Source organism: Onychostoma macrolepis, chromosome 05, assembly GCF_012432095.1.
Source record: "Onychostoma macrolepis isolate SWU-2019 chromosome 05, ASM1243209v1, whole genome shotgun sequence".
NCBI classification, from domain to species: domain Eukaryota; kingdom Metazoa; phylum Chordata; class Actinopteri; order Cypriniformes; family Cyprinidae; genus Onychostoma; species Onychostoma macrolepis.
The window spans coordinates 16556962-16575694 of NC_081159.1; the positions used below are offsets into that span (position 1 = coordinate 16556962).

The 18733-nt window shown below is 37.4% G+C and overlaps 1 protein-coding gene across 2 annotated transcripts in view; it reads right to left on the minus strand.

Annotated features, from left to right (window-relative positions):
- Positions 1–956: 956 nt before the first annotated feature.
- The window catches only part of ar (androgen receptor), a 147415-nt gene continuing 129638 nt past the window's right edge, over positions 957–18733 (minus strand). Inside the window, exons 4-8 of one of the 2 annotated variants that reach the window (XM_058774907.1) lie at positions 8382–8660; positions 6760–6904; positions 5956–6086; positions 4848–4999; positions 957–2410 (exon numbers count right to left, since the gene is read on the minus strand). In XM_058774907.1, coding sequence (XP_058630890.1) covers positions 2252–2410; positions 4848–4999; positions 5956–6086; positions 6760–6904; positions 8382–8660 — 866 coding nt within the window. In that variant the 3' untranslated portion in view covers positions 957–2251. Of the gene's footprint in view, positions 2411–4847; positions 5000–5955; positions 6905–8381; positions 8661–18733 lie in introns of those variants that run through there. The other variant, XM_058774906.1, reaches the window with a different exon arrangement.

The following is an 18733-nucleotide window of genomic DNA, read 5'->3' on the forward strand; positions in this document are numbered from 1 at the left end:
AGTTGACACGACGTCTAGATAATACGCGCTGCACCGGGGTATGAGGAAAGCGAGTAAAGATGTTGCTTTCTGACAGATAAATAGAGGATGATTTAATTGAAGCAAAAGCGGAGTAAAAAAATACACATGCCTTTTTTTTTTCTTTTTTCTTTTTTTGTCGTCTTTTGTCTCGTTTAAAGCAATGGCTCACCCGAAAATGATGCCTCAAGTTGTTCCAAACCTGTAAGAGTTTTTTTTCTTCTTCTTTTTTCTACCGAAAACTGAATAAGATATTAAAAAATAGATAAATAAAAAATGCTGGTCACTAAACAGCTGATGGCAGCCATTGACTTCCATAGCATTTTTATTATACTATGCAAGTCAATGGCTACCAGACACTGTTCGGTTACTTCAAAATATGTTCCTTTGAGTTCAACAGAAGAAAGAACTCATACAGGTTTGGAACAACTTGGTGGTGAGTAAATGAAAACTTTCATTTTGGGTGAACTATCCTGTTAACACCCTCGAGGGTGTTAAAGAGAACAGCTTTAGCACCACTTGTCATTGATTTGAGACAGCTGATGGTGATTAAGATATTTGGTAGGAGCTTCTGAAGAAATAACAGTACTATCCCATGTTAGCACATATGCAAAGCTTTTTTTTCTCTTTTTTTTCTCAAAGTTGTCAACCATTTGAAGCATGTTTTGATATTCTAAAAGAGCTCGTTAAAAGAGTGTGTTAAGCATGTGATTATTTATTGCTAGCGTGGAGAAATACAAATCCCTCAGTGGCACTTACTATAAAGGAAAGAGAGGAAACTGTACTGTAAAACTATTGACTACATCCATACATTAGAACATAGAAAGGTTGAAAAGAACCACGCGTAACTTTTACATATACTGTATATACAAGAACATTACCTTGCCAAATCGTCCATTAAGGACAGTGAAAGAGAGAGAGAGTAACTTCATAAGAGCCTTATGGGAAACAGTACCGTTTCCTAACAATATCCATTTAGCTTACTGGCAATGCAGTTTGGTTTGTTTGAATATCTAGGGATTTAGCATGCAATTATTTGTTTGTTGTTTTGTTGATGGATATGAAGACAGCATGCATAAATTGATATATGTGTATATATTTGAAGATCATCTATGCTTACCCAAGCATTGCTGTATTTATGTACAAACTGTCAACAATATCCCCTAAAACCTGCACTTAAATATCCAGGTTGCAAAAGAGGGCACTGAGCCCCGTCTTAACAAAAGTCTGCTGTCTGGAGGAGGCAAGTCTTGATGACTGTGAGATGTTTTTATTTTTTTTTATTTTTTTTTTTTATTGTGCTGTTGTTTCGTTCTTAGTGGCAAAACCTAACTGTGACATTTTAAAATTAAAGTCACAGATTGTCTGACCCCAAATGAATGATGCCTTTTAAAAAGCTTTTACAAAGAGCCTCTACATTTCATAAGAAATGAATGAAGCACTTGTTTTACAATCAATAAACTAATAAAGCAGGGAGGAAACTGATAGCCAGCCTGCTGTACTGAAATCCATACTGTTGTAATATTATAGTACTATATTAAGTAGTGTGTTGTTCTAACTAAAAAGAGTAAAAGTCACAAGCGAAGAGACTCTGTCATGGTTTTTGTCAAGTTCTGATGTATTTCTCTATGCATGCTGCTTTGCTTTGTCTTGATCTCTCAAGTCAACGGACAATAAATGAAACCTTTTTAACCTGCAATGCATAGAGATTAGAGGCAGGTCACAGACTCTGATAGAGATCTTTGCCGTGTCCTTTTTTTTTTTTTTTTGATTAAGGGCTCAGATGAATCTTCAGTGTGATATTTTTTCCAAACTGTCCACCAGGCAATACGTCGTAACTCTTGAAGGATAACTGCTGGTCGAAGGAAAGAACAAAACCTGCTTCACATCATGCTGTCAGTTTGAGAAAATGAGCTCAAATGATCTCTGAAGAGAAGATAGACAACTGTAATGATGTAATGGTCCCGCTACTTTTCAGGGCCATTTTTCAAAAGGAGAGAGAGAGATGAGACTGATATAGAGAGGGAGGGAGGGAGGGATTGAAGGGGAGAAAAAAAAAAAAAAGGAAAATCAAAAAGAATCAGTATCGTTCAGTCCTGTCGCTCGATTCGAGTCCAGATTAAGAGCATTGCAGGCTGGTTTAGGCTGGATCAAACTGGATTAGGCCAAACTGACTGGCTCATATGGCCTGGATGGGGTTGGTATGGATCAGTAGTTCAGGGGTGTAGTCTTGTCATTTGTGAAACAGGATTGGTTTAGACAGGCCGGCGAGGATTTTTGGCACCTGGACCGAGATGATTTCTGCAATCATTTCGGGAAAGCTGACCTTCGTGGGTAGGGACCGAGCTTGGACAAAGAGGTCAAAGGTGAACTGGTGCAACTTCTGAACAATCTGGGTGAGGGAGAGAAGAGAGAGAAAAAACGAGGGGAAAGGAGAGACAAGAACAAGCAAAATGACAACATGGAAAAAATGAAGAGATAGAAAAATTCACTAAGAATGAAATGTGTGTGTCATCATTTCCATGTGCTGCCTGCATTGTTTTAGAATCAGATTGAAATGACATAAATCAGTTAATGGCACAAACACGGCCAAAATAATTAGCAGTGAACTCAACGCGCATGTGACAAATCACCATCCGAGGCCGGTTCTGAGTGTTCAGTTGTGGCTGATACAGCAGACTACCACAATCTGGCGTACTATACTGCGATTTTACAGCATTCACCCGCATTAGCTCTTTAAAATGATGAAACTTGACTACACAGCACATATTCCTGGTCTTAATGATCTTCTCCATTATTTGATGAATTACTGCCTCCATGATCAACAAAAATGTACATAAAAGTCTTATTCATAAAATTCCTTTTACTCTGATTAACTCAGATGGCAAAAGTGTAACATAAGGTAAATTAGCCATTAGGCATTCCAGTAGCTTGGAAAGTAGAGCACTGTGCTAGCAATGGCAAGGTCATGGGTTTAAAGGGATAGTTCACCCAAAAATGAAAATCCTGTCATTTACTGTCATCATTTCACCCTGAAGTTCGTATTGAGGTCCATATTGACTTTCACACTATGGAAAGACATACAATGGAATCAATGGCTACCTTCAACTGTTTGGTTACCCACAGGTTTGAAACAACTTCAGGTTGAGTAAATGATGACAGAATTTTCATTTTTGGGTGAACTAACCCTATGTCTCAACAACTAAGTCTCAAGTGATGGATCAACTGATAAAATGCATAACCTGAATGCAGTGTATGTCACTTCAGATCAAAGTATCAGCAAAATTTAAAAGCATGAATAAGGTGCATCGATAATGAGCCTAATTTACATAGAATGGTGTGTTTGTGCTGAAAAGAATGACAAGTTAATTTAAATACACTTTCAGCCCATTTAGCATCTTGTTAAACTGGACTGCAGATTGAAAATGATTAAAATGCATGCATGGAATAGTGGCACAACTTTATAGTGAATTATGCCTGTAATTGTCTTATTTGTGAATGAGAACACACACTTCCACTCAAATGTTTGGGGTTGATAAGATTTTGCAATGTTTTTGAAAGAAGCCTCTTTTTCTCGTCAAGGCTGCATTTATTTGATCAAAAAGACAGCAAAAACAGTAGTACTGTGAAACTGTTTTACACTTAATTAAAGGGGTCATCAGATGCAAAATTCACTTTTACATGTTGTTTGAACATAAATGTGTGTTGGCAGTGTGTGTACACAACCACCTTATAATGATATAAATCCACCCAGTGTTTTTTTTTTTTTTTTAAATCCCGATAAATGATAACCCCTTTCTCAAATAAAGCTGTTCACAGATTCTTGGATGTGTGACGTCACACAGACCCAGGCCGCTCCCACAACTGTTGTTTGACTCTGGTGTTTTATCACAGACCTGCTCTGAGTGAGCTGTCATCAGTCCACCATTGTTTTGACGCTGAAGTGGGTGTAGACAAGTCTCCTAAGAGATTGAGGTGTTTTGTTGTTGGATGTAATAATGAATGAGCCCCCCGATCTACCTAAATGTGTTTATGTTCGTGCAAATCGTTTGTGTTCCAGATTCATCTGCAAAAGAAGTGAGTATAAGTTTTTTTTTTTTATAAATCTTTGCAAATCACCTTTTCTAATAATGTGTTAGTTAGCAAGTTCCGAGGCTAAATGCGGCTAAAGTTTACAGTCTCTTGAGAATGGCTCATCGCCTCACGGAAGAGAGGGGTGGGATGAGCAGAGCTCATTAGCATGTAAAGGGCCATGCACCGAAACGGCTCGCTGTGAACAGAGCTGTTTTTGAAAAGGGTGATTTTTACACTACCATTGAGAAATTCTGACCAAAGTATGGTATAGATTTTCATTAAAAGGATCATGTCAACTTGTGGAAAATGGGCATCTGATGACCCTTTAAAAGTAAGTATTTTCTATTTTAATATCATTAAAAATGAAATGTATTCTTGTGATGGCAAAGTTGTTTCTTAGCATCCATTACTCCAGTCTTCAGTGTCACATGATCCTTCAGAAATCATTTTAACATGTTGATTTGGAGCTCAAAAATATTTCTTATTATCAATGTTGAGAAAAATTGTGGTGCTTCATATTTTTGTGGAAACCATGATACTTTTTATTAATAGAAAATTTACTTGAAATAGAAATGTTCATTAACAATGTAAGAGTCTTCACCTTTGATCATCACTTTTGATCAACAGGATACATCCTTGCTGAATGAAAGCATTAATTACTATCACCAAACATTTGGATGATAGTGTATCATGCCAGTTTTGAATGTAAGACTAATCCGTATGTTTGGTGTGTGGCGTGTATGTGTGTTACTAACTGGTTGCAGTGAGTCCATCAGTCGGGTCAGCTGTTGGAAGCGCATGGCGCAGTTGGTCTTCCTGCCATAGTTGATTAAACGATCAAGCTCGCTTATGTACGTCAGACGCAGCTCATCAAAATACTTCTGACTCTTCAGCCCCTCCACTGGAACTGCAGAAATAGAAATAAAAACTTTCATTTGAAATTGCATACATACTTGCATACACTTGAAAAAGAACATGATTTCATTGAAATGTACTGATTTTGTGTGTTTGCTTATTGCATTGTGCATGATTTATTATACTGTGGCGGTGGTGTTTTTAAAAAAAACGTTTTAACAAATGGTCAATGAAAGGAGGTACTTAACCCTCAGGGGCTCGCACTAAATATTATATGAGCTTTATTTCCTTTTCATTTAAGAAAAGGTTTGAAAGAATTGTGACTCTGTTACCATAATGTAGAACATAAATATAGACTGTATTTGTGTGATTAATATTTTCTTGCATAAGTATTAAATAACATCAACATTCAATAATATATAAACACAAAATAATAATACATAAAAAAATATATAAAAACAAAGTTAGTAATAAGTAAATCTTAAATATCAAATTATGTTTAAATTAAGCTATCACTCAGCTGGGGATAGTTCATTTGGTGGTCAAATGTTTGTTCAATTATATTCTCAATTATATTTTTTGTAATGGGGAAAATCATGCAGTAACGGGGTTGAGCACATAATGTGAGACACAGCTACATTTGGGGGGTTGGCGTTTAAAATTAGTTGATAAAAATAATTTATACTGCAATGAACTGAATATTCACAAGATTGTCAAAATTGATTTGATTTGTTGAATACAGTCTAAAAGCTCCCAGACAGACTAAAGTCTGAAACCATTTCAAGGTGTTAGCTATAGATATTTTATATTTGCTACTTGAAAAGCTTGGCTCATTTTATGTTAGAGAATATCAGATTAGATTACATAACGTTTCTCACACCGGAAAACAGGAATGATGCCTCTAATTTTTATTACTGTTATTAATATTTTTTTAATGTGTCATTAGGTGCTAGTATCCATAAGTACTTTGTTCTGTACACACACACACACACACAGCAATAGACTCACTGATGCTGAAAAGGAGGAGGGCCTTCATGCAGAGGAACTCTTCCTGTGTGACCTGCAGCAGCACAAACTCCTGCGAGAGGTGCTTCATCTGAACACAGTGCTCGTACATGCTGGAGATATGCATCCTACGACTGACAGATCAAGGACAGATTAATTGACAAATAAAGAAACATCTGACAATAACAGACAGCTTGCAACAACTGTCGACTCGCTAATTACCAAACAGTACTGACTATTGAATAATGCGGTCAGTCATCTAATGTTTCCCAAATCTCTCTCTAAATGAAATGTATTTCATGCCTAATACACAAGTTCTGTCAGCAGCAGTGATATGGGATTGCCCAAAATGCATTTAAGAAGTATTCTATTTCAGATAATGGTGAAAAGGCCATTGAGAGCATGTGAACCCCCCAAAAAATCCAATCTCTCCTGGGATTGTGTTTGTGACAAAGATCCTCCACACCATAATAAGCCAGCAGTATATTATAAATGAATCTCGAAAGAATCCACGATGAGACTCTTATTGTGTGCATGAAGAACAAGAATATACCTGCCCAGGAGAGAGAGAGAGAGAGACAGAAAGATAGAGAGAAGGAATAAGTTAGAGAAAAGGCCGCCGAGGAGAAATGAATGAAAAATGAGTGAGAGGAAAGATGGATTAGAACATTTACAAGACAAACAAATGGACAGAAGAAGAAAATGGAATGAGAGAGAAGACAACAATGCAGAACACGGATGGGTGTCGGACACAAAAGAAAACAGGCAAATAAGAGCAGGGCGGATGTGAAAGAGAATGAGACTGACTCATTGAAGACCAGGTCCGGCGCAAAGTAAAGCATCCGCGCGTTGGCGTTCTTGTAGGACCTCCAACCCAGAGCAAAGACCATCACTCCCATCCAGGTGTGCTGTATGACTGTCATCTGATCATCCACATGCAGGTTACGGAAACCTGAGAGATGGGAGAGATATTTGTGGTTTGTGTTCGCTGCCTATAACTTACAGTTTGTCAGCTGCTTGGGTGCTATTTTTGAGACCAACTGCATTGACAACTCTATTTCAGCTCCACCAGCTCATGCCATGATTCAGACTCACCTGATGTTACCTTCAGAAAAAAGTATGCGTGTCAATCTGAACCGAGGGTTTTCAGTACATTGACTTGAACCAAATAAAAAAAGTTTGTAGAAGACTAGACACCATATGCACCACTTTCAGGAAACAAAGGGAAAACAAGCTGAACGTTCTGGGACAAACTTGATCTCGCTTCCCTCATAACACATTTATCATTGGATTCAGAGCAGATTAAAATGCCAGGCCTCACAGTTTTATGAATGCTATCAATAACAGGGAATTGGAGAACTGCAACCAATCACATCAACCTGATTCCATCAACCAATCACACAGTGTCACACTAAGCTTCAAAAAGAGTTCTTGTCAAGCCACACCTCTTTTGTTTTTCTCTCAGTATTTGACGGTTTGCTGCCTGCCACTGCATTTTACATATGACTGAAGTCTGCCTTTGCTTTTCAAAAAGCCATTTATCAAAGCCATTAGAGTGAAGTAGATTACACAACACCTCTCAAGCCTCTGAATTGAAATACAAACCATAATTAAATCACTGAAAAAAAATAAAATAATAATAATTCTCTACTGATGCCCCACTGATGCCCCGATTTGAATCACCAGGCAGGATCTCCATCTTGTTATTATACTATTGCGTCAATGAATATTAAGTGTGTAACAGATTAAGAAAAAGACCGATTATTTAAAAATCTAGTTTCTTCAAAATTTACATTTTGTATTCATGTTGGTTTCACATGGGTTTTAAAAATGTTAATAAAAAAAAAAAAAAAGAGTAAAAACTCTCTTATATTTCACTGCCATTTGAATACACAGATTGTAATTTTTTTCTTTTTTTGGCAAATATTCACTAACTATTGATTGATAAATATATCAAGTGTTTGGTCACATCACATGACATTTTACTAACCTTGTCTTGTAATGAAAAAGTCAAATGATCTGATATAAGAGACTGGCTAATCTTTACAAAGTCTTGAGAACCAGCATGGGTCCTCTCATTACCTCTCATTTACTGATTTATGTTTCTGCATATTTCTGCATGATGTTGGACCACATAATTCTGATTTGGTGCAAAAAAGCTTTTAAATAATAAGCAGTAAAGTTATTTACTGCCCCCCACCCCATTAGAATTTTAGAATCCCCCATATTTCCATTAGAAAATATCAAAATAAATTTTTGATCCAGAAATGAAAAAAATTTGAGGTTTAATCAAATTTCTATAGAATTTATGTTTGTGGTTTTTCCTTTTTGTATTTATTTATATTAATAGATACAAAAAAAAAAGACCCCTTTATAAGAAGCAAAACTGCAAAACTGAAATAAGTGAAAATGTGACATGCTTAAATTACCTGGAAGTCCTTTGGCCCATTTCACTACCTTGACAAGTTGCCTCTCTCCCAGCTCATTAAGGCTGGTGAGGAGGGCAGCTGCCGAGTCAGGCTGAGCATGATCATGGCCGGCGTTCACCACCTCGGGCTCTATGGCCTCCAGGATGTTCAGGAAGATCAACTGTGAGTGGAACGTCAGGCTGGGCTTGGGCGACAGGCACTGGACTGCCTCTGATGGGCCATGAACAGGGCCGACCTCCTCGGGACCTTTCATCTGTCCGATCTTCCTCAGCTTGCGGGCTGCGGCACAGAACAAAAGCAATATACTGTCATAAACAGGGTGGGAGTACTGCCTTTGTAAATTCAACCTGCACAAAAACACATTATTAATCTCGAGCACTTCTTTATTTTATTTCTAGCACATATTATTTAGAAGGCAATGAAGCAGGTAGTCTCTGAGTAACGAGGTTGGCATGATCTTATATCTGCTCTTGAATATCTCTATTATACAACAGAGGATAAAACCTGCACTGCGACGGCTAGTCTCTCCGCCACATTATCTCCTGCCAGTCAACACAAAGAAAGATTAGTGGCCACAAAACATGCTTTTCACTACAACAAAGGACCTGACAGGATTAGCGTAAATGCGTTGATATATTTCAGTAACGTGGAGCAGAACTACAGTTATTCAACAATGCAAAACATACTTTGTTTCCCTAATTCTTGCGGATGTGCATTATTTCACTGGAAAATGCTTTTTACTACGCACAACAGAGTAAAGCCATCTGTATTCCGAGGCTGCTGCTAATAAAGTGAATTAAATGAAGATGTAAATATGCGCGCATGTGTGGATGTGCACTTTAATTAGTTGCTACAGTAGCAACAGTTTCGCTCCTGCCACAGCGAGTGCCTGTGGTTTTGTTATGATGCCTAACACTCACAGTTTCCACTCTGAATTATAAATCAGAGATGTTCATTATTCAGTGGGCAGCGTTAGGGTGAGGAATGAAAGACTATCGGGTTGAGATGATTTACAACTCGCAGACTTTAATGGTGCATTACAACCGCTGATCCAAAATGTAAAAAACAAGTTCTATTAAGAAAAAAAAAAAAAAAAAGAATAATCTGTGAGGCAGCTGATTTAAATGCCTAAAAAGCTCTTCGTTGCTGGCTAAGAGGACACACTCAAAATGAAAATGATTCAGCCCTCTGAGATCCCCACAAAAAGGAGGCTCTAATTTTGCTGACGAGAGACCAGAGCCTCTCTGCTTGAGGTCTAAAATGAAGTGTGGTAAAGAGATAGAGAAGGGGAGAGAGTGAAATAATAACTTTATCCTGAGGTGGTTTACCAAAAGCCTGTGGGTTTGCAGTAAACTTATGGCAAGGTGCCAAAGACACCACCACTGAGATTCTCTCTTCAAAAGACCTGCCATTCTGGCAAATACAAGCAAAAATGTAATGTAGATGGCAAATACAGCAAAAATGGCTGTTACAAAACACTGTCTCCTGCACGTAGATTTGCTAGTTTAGCTGATATGTCTTCAGCATGGAGACAAACTTCACTCCAGAATAGAGCTTCAGCTTCAAACAGGCTCTAGACAGACTCAAAATGAAAAGGAAGACCTATAATTCTGTATATTCTGTAATGTTAACATTCAGAATATGGACTTTGGCAAATAAATACCAATTGTGCAAATCAGCAGTACACTTCAATGGCTTCAGATGCCAGTTTAAATAAGCATATGTCCATATCCGGTACTCCTCAGAAGATAAAGTCCACCCATGAGAGAAGATGCATCATCACATTATCTCAACTCACTCAATTGGGCATTTCTGAAACTCAAAACTTTGAAAACACATGTGAAGTCATCTTTCTCTGAAGGTCTGTAATTAGGTAAATGGTGTTGCTGAGAAAATCTTCTCAGACTTGAGCAGGAACTGGAGGAACAAGGTGAATGTGTTAAAACTTCACAGATGAGTGAGAAGCCAGCACTCAATAGCGGATGCCGTAGATAAGTGTTCACTTATATATATGTAACAGTTTACTGTTACATGAAAGAAAACGTTTTGTTTCAGAGTTTTGGCATTCTGGGCTCCACTCTGAATCTGTGAAAAGTTTTGAATGATGTGAACTTTGAGCCATAGTGACAGATGTGTGCATAAAGACTTCTGTCTCTCACTGGCAGAAAAAGAGTTTTGGGACTTTTCGGCAATAAGTAAGTGGATGCTATAAATCTTCAGTCTTAAGTGTAGGTAGGCATGAACTGACAGACCATTTGTGAGAATGAACATACAACCAAATCAACTAATAAAAAGAGTTTTTTTTATTTTTTTATTTTTTTTATTTTTAAATTGTTGATTTTATAAGAAAGAAAATGCCACTCTGTCTTTAATGTGGTAATTCTTTAATGTGTAGTATGTTTCTAATCCTGTCAAAAAAACATTCATATTTAGAGGCCATTTTAGAAACAACAATTACATACTTGTTAGAGACTTTCCCTTTTTATTCTATAAATGTGTTTCTGAATCAAAATGGCTTAAAATGAGCAGTTGACATATATAGTGAGCATAAAACCCTTCAAGGCAAAATGTTCAGGAAAACCCAGATTAGAAGAAACCTGTAAGAAAGAACTTCAAATATACAAAGACATGTTACATTGCAGCTAAAATCACCAAATAAACCCTGCGAGTGATGCATCAGGGACCTGCAGAATGATGCAAGACCTGATCACTCTGTTAGGGTTTATTTTTGACTGTACATGATCCCTTCTGTCATGTTTGAATGTGTGATTTCTCTATATGGTTATCACAACTTTTGAGTGGTGTAATTATTTGCACAATTATTTTTTTTTTTGAAGAAAACAGAAAAGAAGAAAATATATAGTTTTTTTTTTTTTTTTTTTTTTTTAGAGCTGATTGAATTACACAAGGGACTCTTTTTTTTTTTTTTTTACAATTACAACAAACATGACCACAAAGAAGAGAAAGAAGTTGAGAAAAAGAATAGTGCTACCGTGACAGCATGAATAAACAAGAAACAGATAGGATGCATTTAGTTGTAAATTGATCCACAGTGTTATTTGGGTTGAAAAGGTGCACCGCAAAAAATGCTTTTCTTACTTAGATTTCCAGCCAAAATATCTAAAAATTCTTAAATCAAGAAGGATTTTCTAGACAAGTAAAAAAAATTTTTTCTTGTTTTCAGAAAAAACAAGTCAAAATAAAGTGAGTTTTTGAAACAAGCAAAATAATCTGCCAATGGGGTAAGCAAAATAATCTTGTTTCTTCCTTCCTGATTTAAGAATTTTTAGATATTTTGGCTGAAAACAAGACAAAAAAAATCTAAGTAAGAAAAGCATTTTTTTGCAGTGTGAAATGCGATTACAGTCACAGAATTCAAATGTGTGAGGGAAGAGGGCCGTGCCGTCCGCTTGTCCACCGCCATCTGCTCTGTTCAAACACTCAGTTACCACAAACAGATGTCTTGTGTGTGTGATGGTTTTACAACCACACTTGTGTGCTGTCTACTATTTGCTTTTGTCAACAGGACGATTTAGGTTTTATTTCCACAACTAAACATTTAAACAAAAACAAATGAACATGAAATGAAACAAATTAGCCGAATAAACCCCCAAAACAAACTAAATAACACATAGTGTGGATTAACATCGCTAGTGAGTTTTAGGGGGGGTTCAGCAAAAACATTTTTCTTATTATTTCTGAGCTTTGTTTGGTATAATCATTTTTGTAGTCAAGTATCTTATTGTGTTTGCATTCTTATTTATTCAAATGTGATGTGATTATACCGATGAAAGTATAAAAGATAAAGGCGATATACAGCATGTTAAAAAGGAATAATGAAAAATCACATTATATACTGACTAAACGAACAGAAATGTATTTTAGACTTGTAATTGTTAGTCCCCCTCTGCCTTTGTCGTTGCATTAAATACATGAAATCAGATGTCTAAAACATTAAGAAAGACTAGGAAGACTGATAAACATCAGAAACATGTGGCCTGGTTTGGTCTTAGCTATTGTGAGTCTTGGAAAGTGTTTCATGTCCATTTCCAAGCATTTTGTAGTCCATCACTTCACTGTCACATCCACACTGAAAGAAAATCGACAATTCATCTACAAATGGAAAAGATTTCACAAAACTGGCAATCTACCCAGGCTAGGCTCATCCCAAGAGCTGACTGAAAGATACTGCAGGAAGTCTCCAAGAACCCAAAGATGACATCAAAGGATTTACAGTGCTTTCTTGGCTCAGTCAGTCAGGGTGCAAGAGTCAAGGATCCTAAAGAGACTGCATTACTTTGCACTGTATGTGACATACACAAGGAAGATGAATGCGAGGCGATCTGTTACAAAGCTGAGTCTGAGCTGTAAGTGGACCTGAAATATGATACCCTGTTCTGTTAGGAGGAGTGAGCAAAAATTTAATGAGAAAAGAGACTTGACTGTTAGAGACTGACAAATTACGAAAAACACCAGTTGTTTTTAGCCAAAGCTATAAAATCATTTAAAAGGACATTTTTCACTGTAACTACCCATCGATATTCGTAAAACTCTATTTAATTAAAGGGGATGCCTAATGCTATTTCATGCATTCTGAGTTATTTACACTGTTAAAGAGTTGGATTCTCATACTAAACATGGCCAAAGTTTCAAAAAACAAATTGGACGTATGACGGAGAATTTCTGTGCCAAATCAGTGGATGCAGTTTGTTTCTCTGGGGCAGCAAGTGCAAGTGTGTTTGTTCCCTGCATTTCAATGTAACAAATTAAAATTTAAGTCAAAGTTTTTGTTCCTGTTTTATTTATATCGATGCCACAGCTTGCAGATGATCGCTACACAAAAGCTGCACATGCTTGTGACTCTTTAGATTCCCCAGAGCACGCCCCAGGAGTTTGACACAGACACATACGTTTACTATACATTCTTCATGAAAACATACCATAGAATTTTTAATATAAGCTTACAGAACAACCCATCACTACCACTTAAAGAAAAAAAATAACACAAAATCACAAAATTTTTCTCCTAAATGAGCACATCCAAAAATAACTACAAATGCAGGTTTAGCCAATTTAAATTTGTCTCCAAAGTATAGTGAAGTACAACCACACAAACAATCCCAGAGCTCCCATTCATCAGTAATTTATGGAGAAAGACCTTCTTAATGGAAAAGTCAAATCAAAAATCAAAACCAGATGGGATGTTTAACAAAAAAACTTGGAATTTGATAACCATCAAAGGATCTGTGTTGCTGGTGCGGTAAAAAAAAAAAAAAAGAATAAAAAGAGCTGTAAATCTGCTTTGCCTTATGCCTTCATGCAGACATACAGTATACACATATCTCTTATGAGGTCCTTATACACTGAAAATTCTGAACAAAGTTCCTGGGCAATGTTGCCGTCAAAGGGCAAACAGGTGAGACACAGGGCCCACGCCTGATCTAGAGTATCCAGACAGAAATTTGTTGCCCAATTTCAATGGGAAAGTGCACAAACAACATAGCTTGACAATATTGCCTGGCAACATTGATGAAAAAGTTGCCCTGTGTATCATCACCTATACTCTCCCAAGTTGCATTAAAAATACAGAAAAACAGTAATACTGTGAAATATTATTACAATTTAAAAGGACTGTTTAGTATTTGAGTATATTTTAAAATGTAATTTATTCAGGCCCGATTCTACGGGGGTGCTAGAAGGTGCTAAACACCCTCAAACGAAATCAAAAGCACCCTCAAAGCTGTATTAATGCCATTTTATTGCAGATTTGGTAAACTATCCATTATGCACTATGGTTTGCCCTCTGGAGATCGATTTCTATTTCAACGTGTTTTTGCAGTGTTGAGCAATGTAGCTATTCACAGACATATCTGTTGATTTCTTGAATCAGAGGCGTTTAAGTTAGAATCCACTTACCACTCAAATTGCTGGAGTGTTTGTTCAGGTATTGTGTTCCCTGTTGAAAAAAACAGCATTTGCTGGTTAGGTATGTTTTGAAGCATAGCTTCTGCTTTGAGCTGGTTTAAGCTGGTTCTTAGCTGGTTTAAACTGGTCCTTAGCTGGTCCTAAGCAACTAGCTCCTGCTCAGGAGGACCAGCTTAGGACCAGCACATGACCAGCATAAACCAGCTCATGACCAGCTAAAGACCAGTGTAAACCAGCAGCCATGCTTCAAAACATACCTAACAAGCATTTGCTGGATTTTACAACAGGGTTCTGTGCACTCCACGCAGAGTAGTTTCATTTTGTGTTAAAAGACGGCAGTAAAGATGGGAGGTTTTAAAAGAGTGCTAAGGGCACAGGAAATGATCGAGCACACACAGAAAAACACATAGTCTCCGTTCATTTTAACCAATAAGAAATGAATTGCAGCTTTTACGACTTTATTCTCGTTTTCATAGTTCATTTGAAGTTGTTTTTGGCATATGTCAAGAGTGCATTATTGTAATATGAGAGGTCACCAACACGAATCTCTCGGCTTGCAGCGGGCTTGCTCTCTCATATATAGTGATCATGGCTGTGCGCTCCCTCAGATATTACGTGTGCACACTCAAACTTTGTCCTGTGTACGCGCGAATAAGTGCTTATTGTAAACAGGTATTTATTAAATCATTTTATTTAGTGAAGCGCAACCCTCATAGAAAGAATGTGTGTATTATTTGGTAACTAATGTATTTGCAGTTCGTGTGTTTCACTTCGCAATTGGAGGTTGGGCACCCACCGGCAGAAACATAAATCGGGAATTATACAAATGAATATATGAAGGAATGAATTATATGAATGTATCTCTGAAGATTCTGACAGTCTTCAGAAAAGATGTGATGGCATTTTGTTTTCATCTTTGCTCCATTGCTAAAGTAGTGTTCTTAATTGCAATGCAGCTTTGTCTACGGAGTTCATGGGAAACAGTTTCACCTTTTCCAAAAGCGCCACCTGCTGTCATAGAGATGATTTACAGAGATTTACATTTATATTCAGCTTGTGTGCAGTTTTTGTCTGGCCAAAAAACGGACCGAATTTGCATACCCAGCTCTACTGTAGCCTAAATTTTGACCAGTTGATGAAAAACAAGCTTAAACAATTCAGATAAGCTATCTAGAATTATTTATGGAGCAGATAAAATACATATAATCATTAATTAATCAATTATCATTTTGACTTAACCCTTTTCTTTATTTAAAGACTGAAATATGAGGTTTACCTTTTTATGAAACTTTTGTTTATTTGCGCCATAGCAATGGACGCCACTAATATACAGGTGCATCTCAAAAAATTTGAATATCGTGAAAAAGTTTTTTTTGGAACTTATTTCAAAAAGTGAAACTTTCATATATTCTAGATTCATTACATGTAAAGTAAAACATTTCAAAAGTTTTTTTGTTTTCATTTTGATGAGCTTACAGCTCACGAAAGTCAAAAATCCAGTATCTAAAATATTACTTCCTAAGATCAATCAAAAAAAGGATTTGAAAAACAGAAAAGTCCTAGTTCTTTAAAGTATGTTCATTTATGCACTCAATTAGGGGTGTAACGATTCACTCGTTTTCTCGATGCATCGACTACAAACCCTGATGATGCGTCGATCTTGAAACATGTATTTTTGCATCGTGAATCGTCGATTTCAGACAGTAATCGATTTAAAACGCTAAGAATCTAATGAATCGCGATGTCTATAGCGATTCAATGCTTTCAAGATATATACACATTAAATTACTATAAGCACAAATTAATGGAAACCTTGAATGGTATTCGTGCCTCACATCTCTCCTTCAAGCGCTCCACTATTTAACGCCTGTTACAGGATTGCACTCGCTCTCCGTTCGTCTCACTGCCACATTTTTTGAGCAGCTGATGTGTGATCTCCCCTTAGTATTTGTGGTCAGTACTGCTAAAGGTAAATAGTTTTACTTTTCTGTAGTTTTTAAATGGCTCTTGGTCATACCGACAACATTACCTTAGCAGTCGAAGGCTGCGCATTTATTGCATGGACAGAGCAAAAATGTAAGTGTCTAATGGCGCTTTTCCACTGCGTGGTACGACTCGCCTCAGCACGGCTCGGTTTGCGTTTCCACTGCAGTTTAGTACAGCTTTAGAGTTGGCGGGATTATTCAAATGTCGTTATATTTCCGCCTCTACTGCCGTGAGTCCTGAAAACCTTTTTCATTCCGCGCTGCTCCATCAAGCAAGCTCTCGCTGGATCCGCTCCTTGGCTATTAACGAGAGGAACGTCTGTACTTCCTCAACAGACAACGAAACTAAAAAAAGTGCGCTCATTCAGTTGCGTTCGATCCTTCGCTGGCTGTGCTGATTTAAATCTAGGTCTGTGATGGTCAGAGCAGTTGGCAGTGTTGCCAACTTCTTTCAATAGAAAACCCGCTTGAAAAGTCGCTAAATGTCGCTAGATGACGTCATTCGCTAATTAGCATATTCATAACGTCAGTGCGCTATATTTTCTTGCCTCTCTGTACTCACATACTGTTTTTTAAAACTCCTTGTGAACCTCTCTTTTCCTACCCAATTTCTTCCTTCCAGTCAACTTTGCATTTAAAATGCTTTGATACAACACTCTGTGAACAACCCCTCTCAGAAATGACCTTCTGAGACTTACCCTCTTTGTGGAGGGTGTCAATGATTGTCTTCTGGACTATTGCCAAGTCAGCAGTCTTCCCCATAATTGTGGTTTCAAAGAACAAGAGATACCCGGAATGTTTTGAAATGGTTTACTTTACATGTAATGAATCTAGAATATATGAAAGTTTCATTTTTGAAATTAGTTAAGAACTTTTTTTGAGATGCAACTGTATATATATATATATATATATATATATATAAGGGGTGGCACGGTACATGTATTCGTACCGAACCGTCAAGGTACAACATCTCGGTTCGGTGCATGAAGCCTTACGACGAATACAAGGCAATTCACCCCCAATCCAGAAGGGGGCACCCGCAGTAATGCAACGCTGTTTGATAACTGCCAGCGCCATCAGAATAACAGCGAATGCCGAGTTGCGCACTTGAAAACAAAGCCCCCTATACAGTGACCATGTGCTGATTCTGAACGCATCTCTCACTGACAAAGGAGTATACTTTAAAGGCTTGCGCACTCAACTGTTTGCGGAAAGGAGCTTTGTGCTCGTGTATCCTACCTCTCTCATTCGTCACAAATCCAAATATTTCCAAATTTGCGATGTAACGTATCTGAATGCGAAACTATTATTTATTATGTAAATGCTAGGCTTTGTACTTCAGTCGTGTTCCAACGGTGACACAGAGGCGCGCGCGCTGATGTTTGGCTCACTGTATTTTATTTTGATAAAGTACCAACTGCGCTGTCAAGTTAGCAATGCTGGAAATTATGTGTGTGTGTGTGTGTGCGCGCGCGCGTTTTTGTGACAAATCAGGACATAGATTTGTATAATGACAAGGGTATGACATAGGTATTACAAGGACAAGGTGACTTTTCAGGACATTACCCCATGTCCCCACTTTTCAAAATGCTTATAAATCACACAGAATGGAATGTATTGAAAATCTGAAATAGCACAAAGTTTCCTGTAAGGGGTAGGTTTAGGTGTAGGGCAATAGCACATACAGTTCGTACAGTATAAAAACCATTACGCCTATGGGATGTCCCCACTTTTCACAAAAACGAACATGTGTGTGTGTGTGTGCGCGCTCCGGCGCGATCACTTAAACTGTTTCCTTATACCAGCAGAATCAACTTTAAACACTTATTGTCTTATTAATAATCACTGTATAAAGGTCTGCTTTTATTTGTGTACACTCACAATGAAAACAATACAGATTTTATGTAACATGTAAAAAATTGTAATTTGCACTACTGTCAACAAAACAACAAAAACAAAATCCAAACCCACATGGCCCTGTGTGAAAAAGTGCTTGCCCCCTCCTATTAAATCATGAAAGAACTGTGATTAACCACATTATTTTAGGAAGCTGAGTTAAATTTCACTAGCCAAACCCAGGCCTGATTACTGCCAGACCTGTTGAATCAAGAAATCACTTAAATAGAACCTGTCTTACAAAGTGAAGCATGTTTAAAGAGCAACACATCATTCCGCGATCTTAAGAAATTCATAAACAGATGAGAAACAAAATAGTTTGCATGTATCAGTCTGGAAAGGGTTATAAAGCCATTTCTAAGGCTTTGGGACTCCAGCAAACCATGGTCAGAGCCATTATCCACAAATGGAGAAAACTTGGAACGGTGGTGAACCTTCCCAGGAGTAGCCAGCCTACCAAAATGACTCCAAGAGCACAAAGACGACTCATCCAGGAGGTCATAAAAGAACCCAGAACAACATCTAAAGAACTGCAGGCCTCACTTG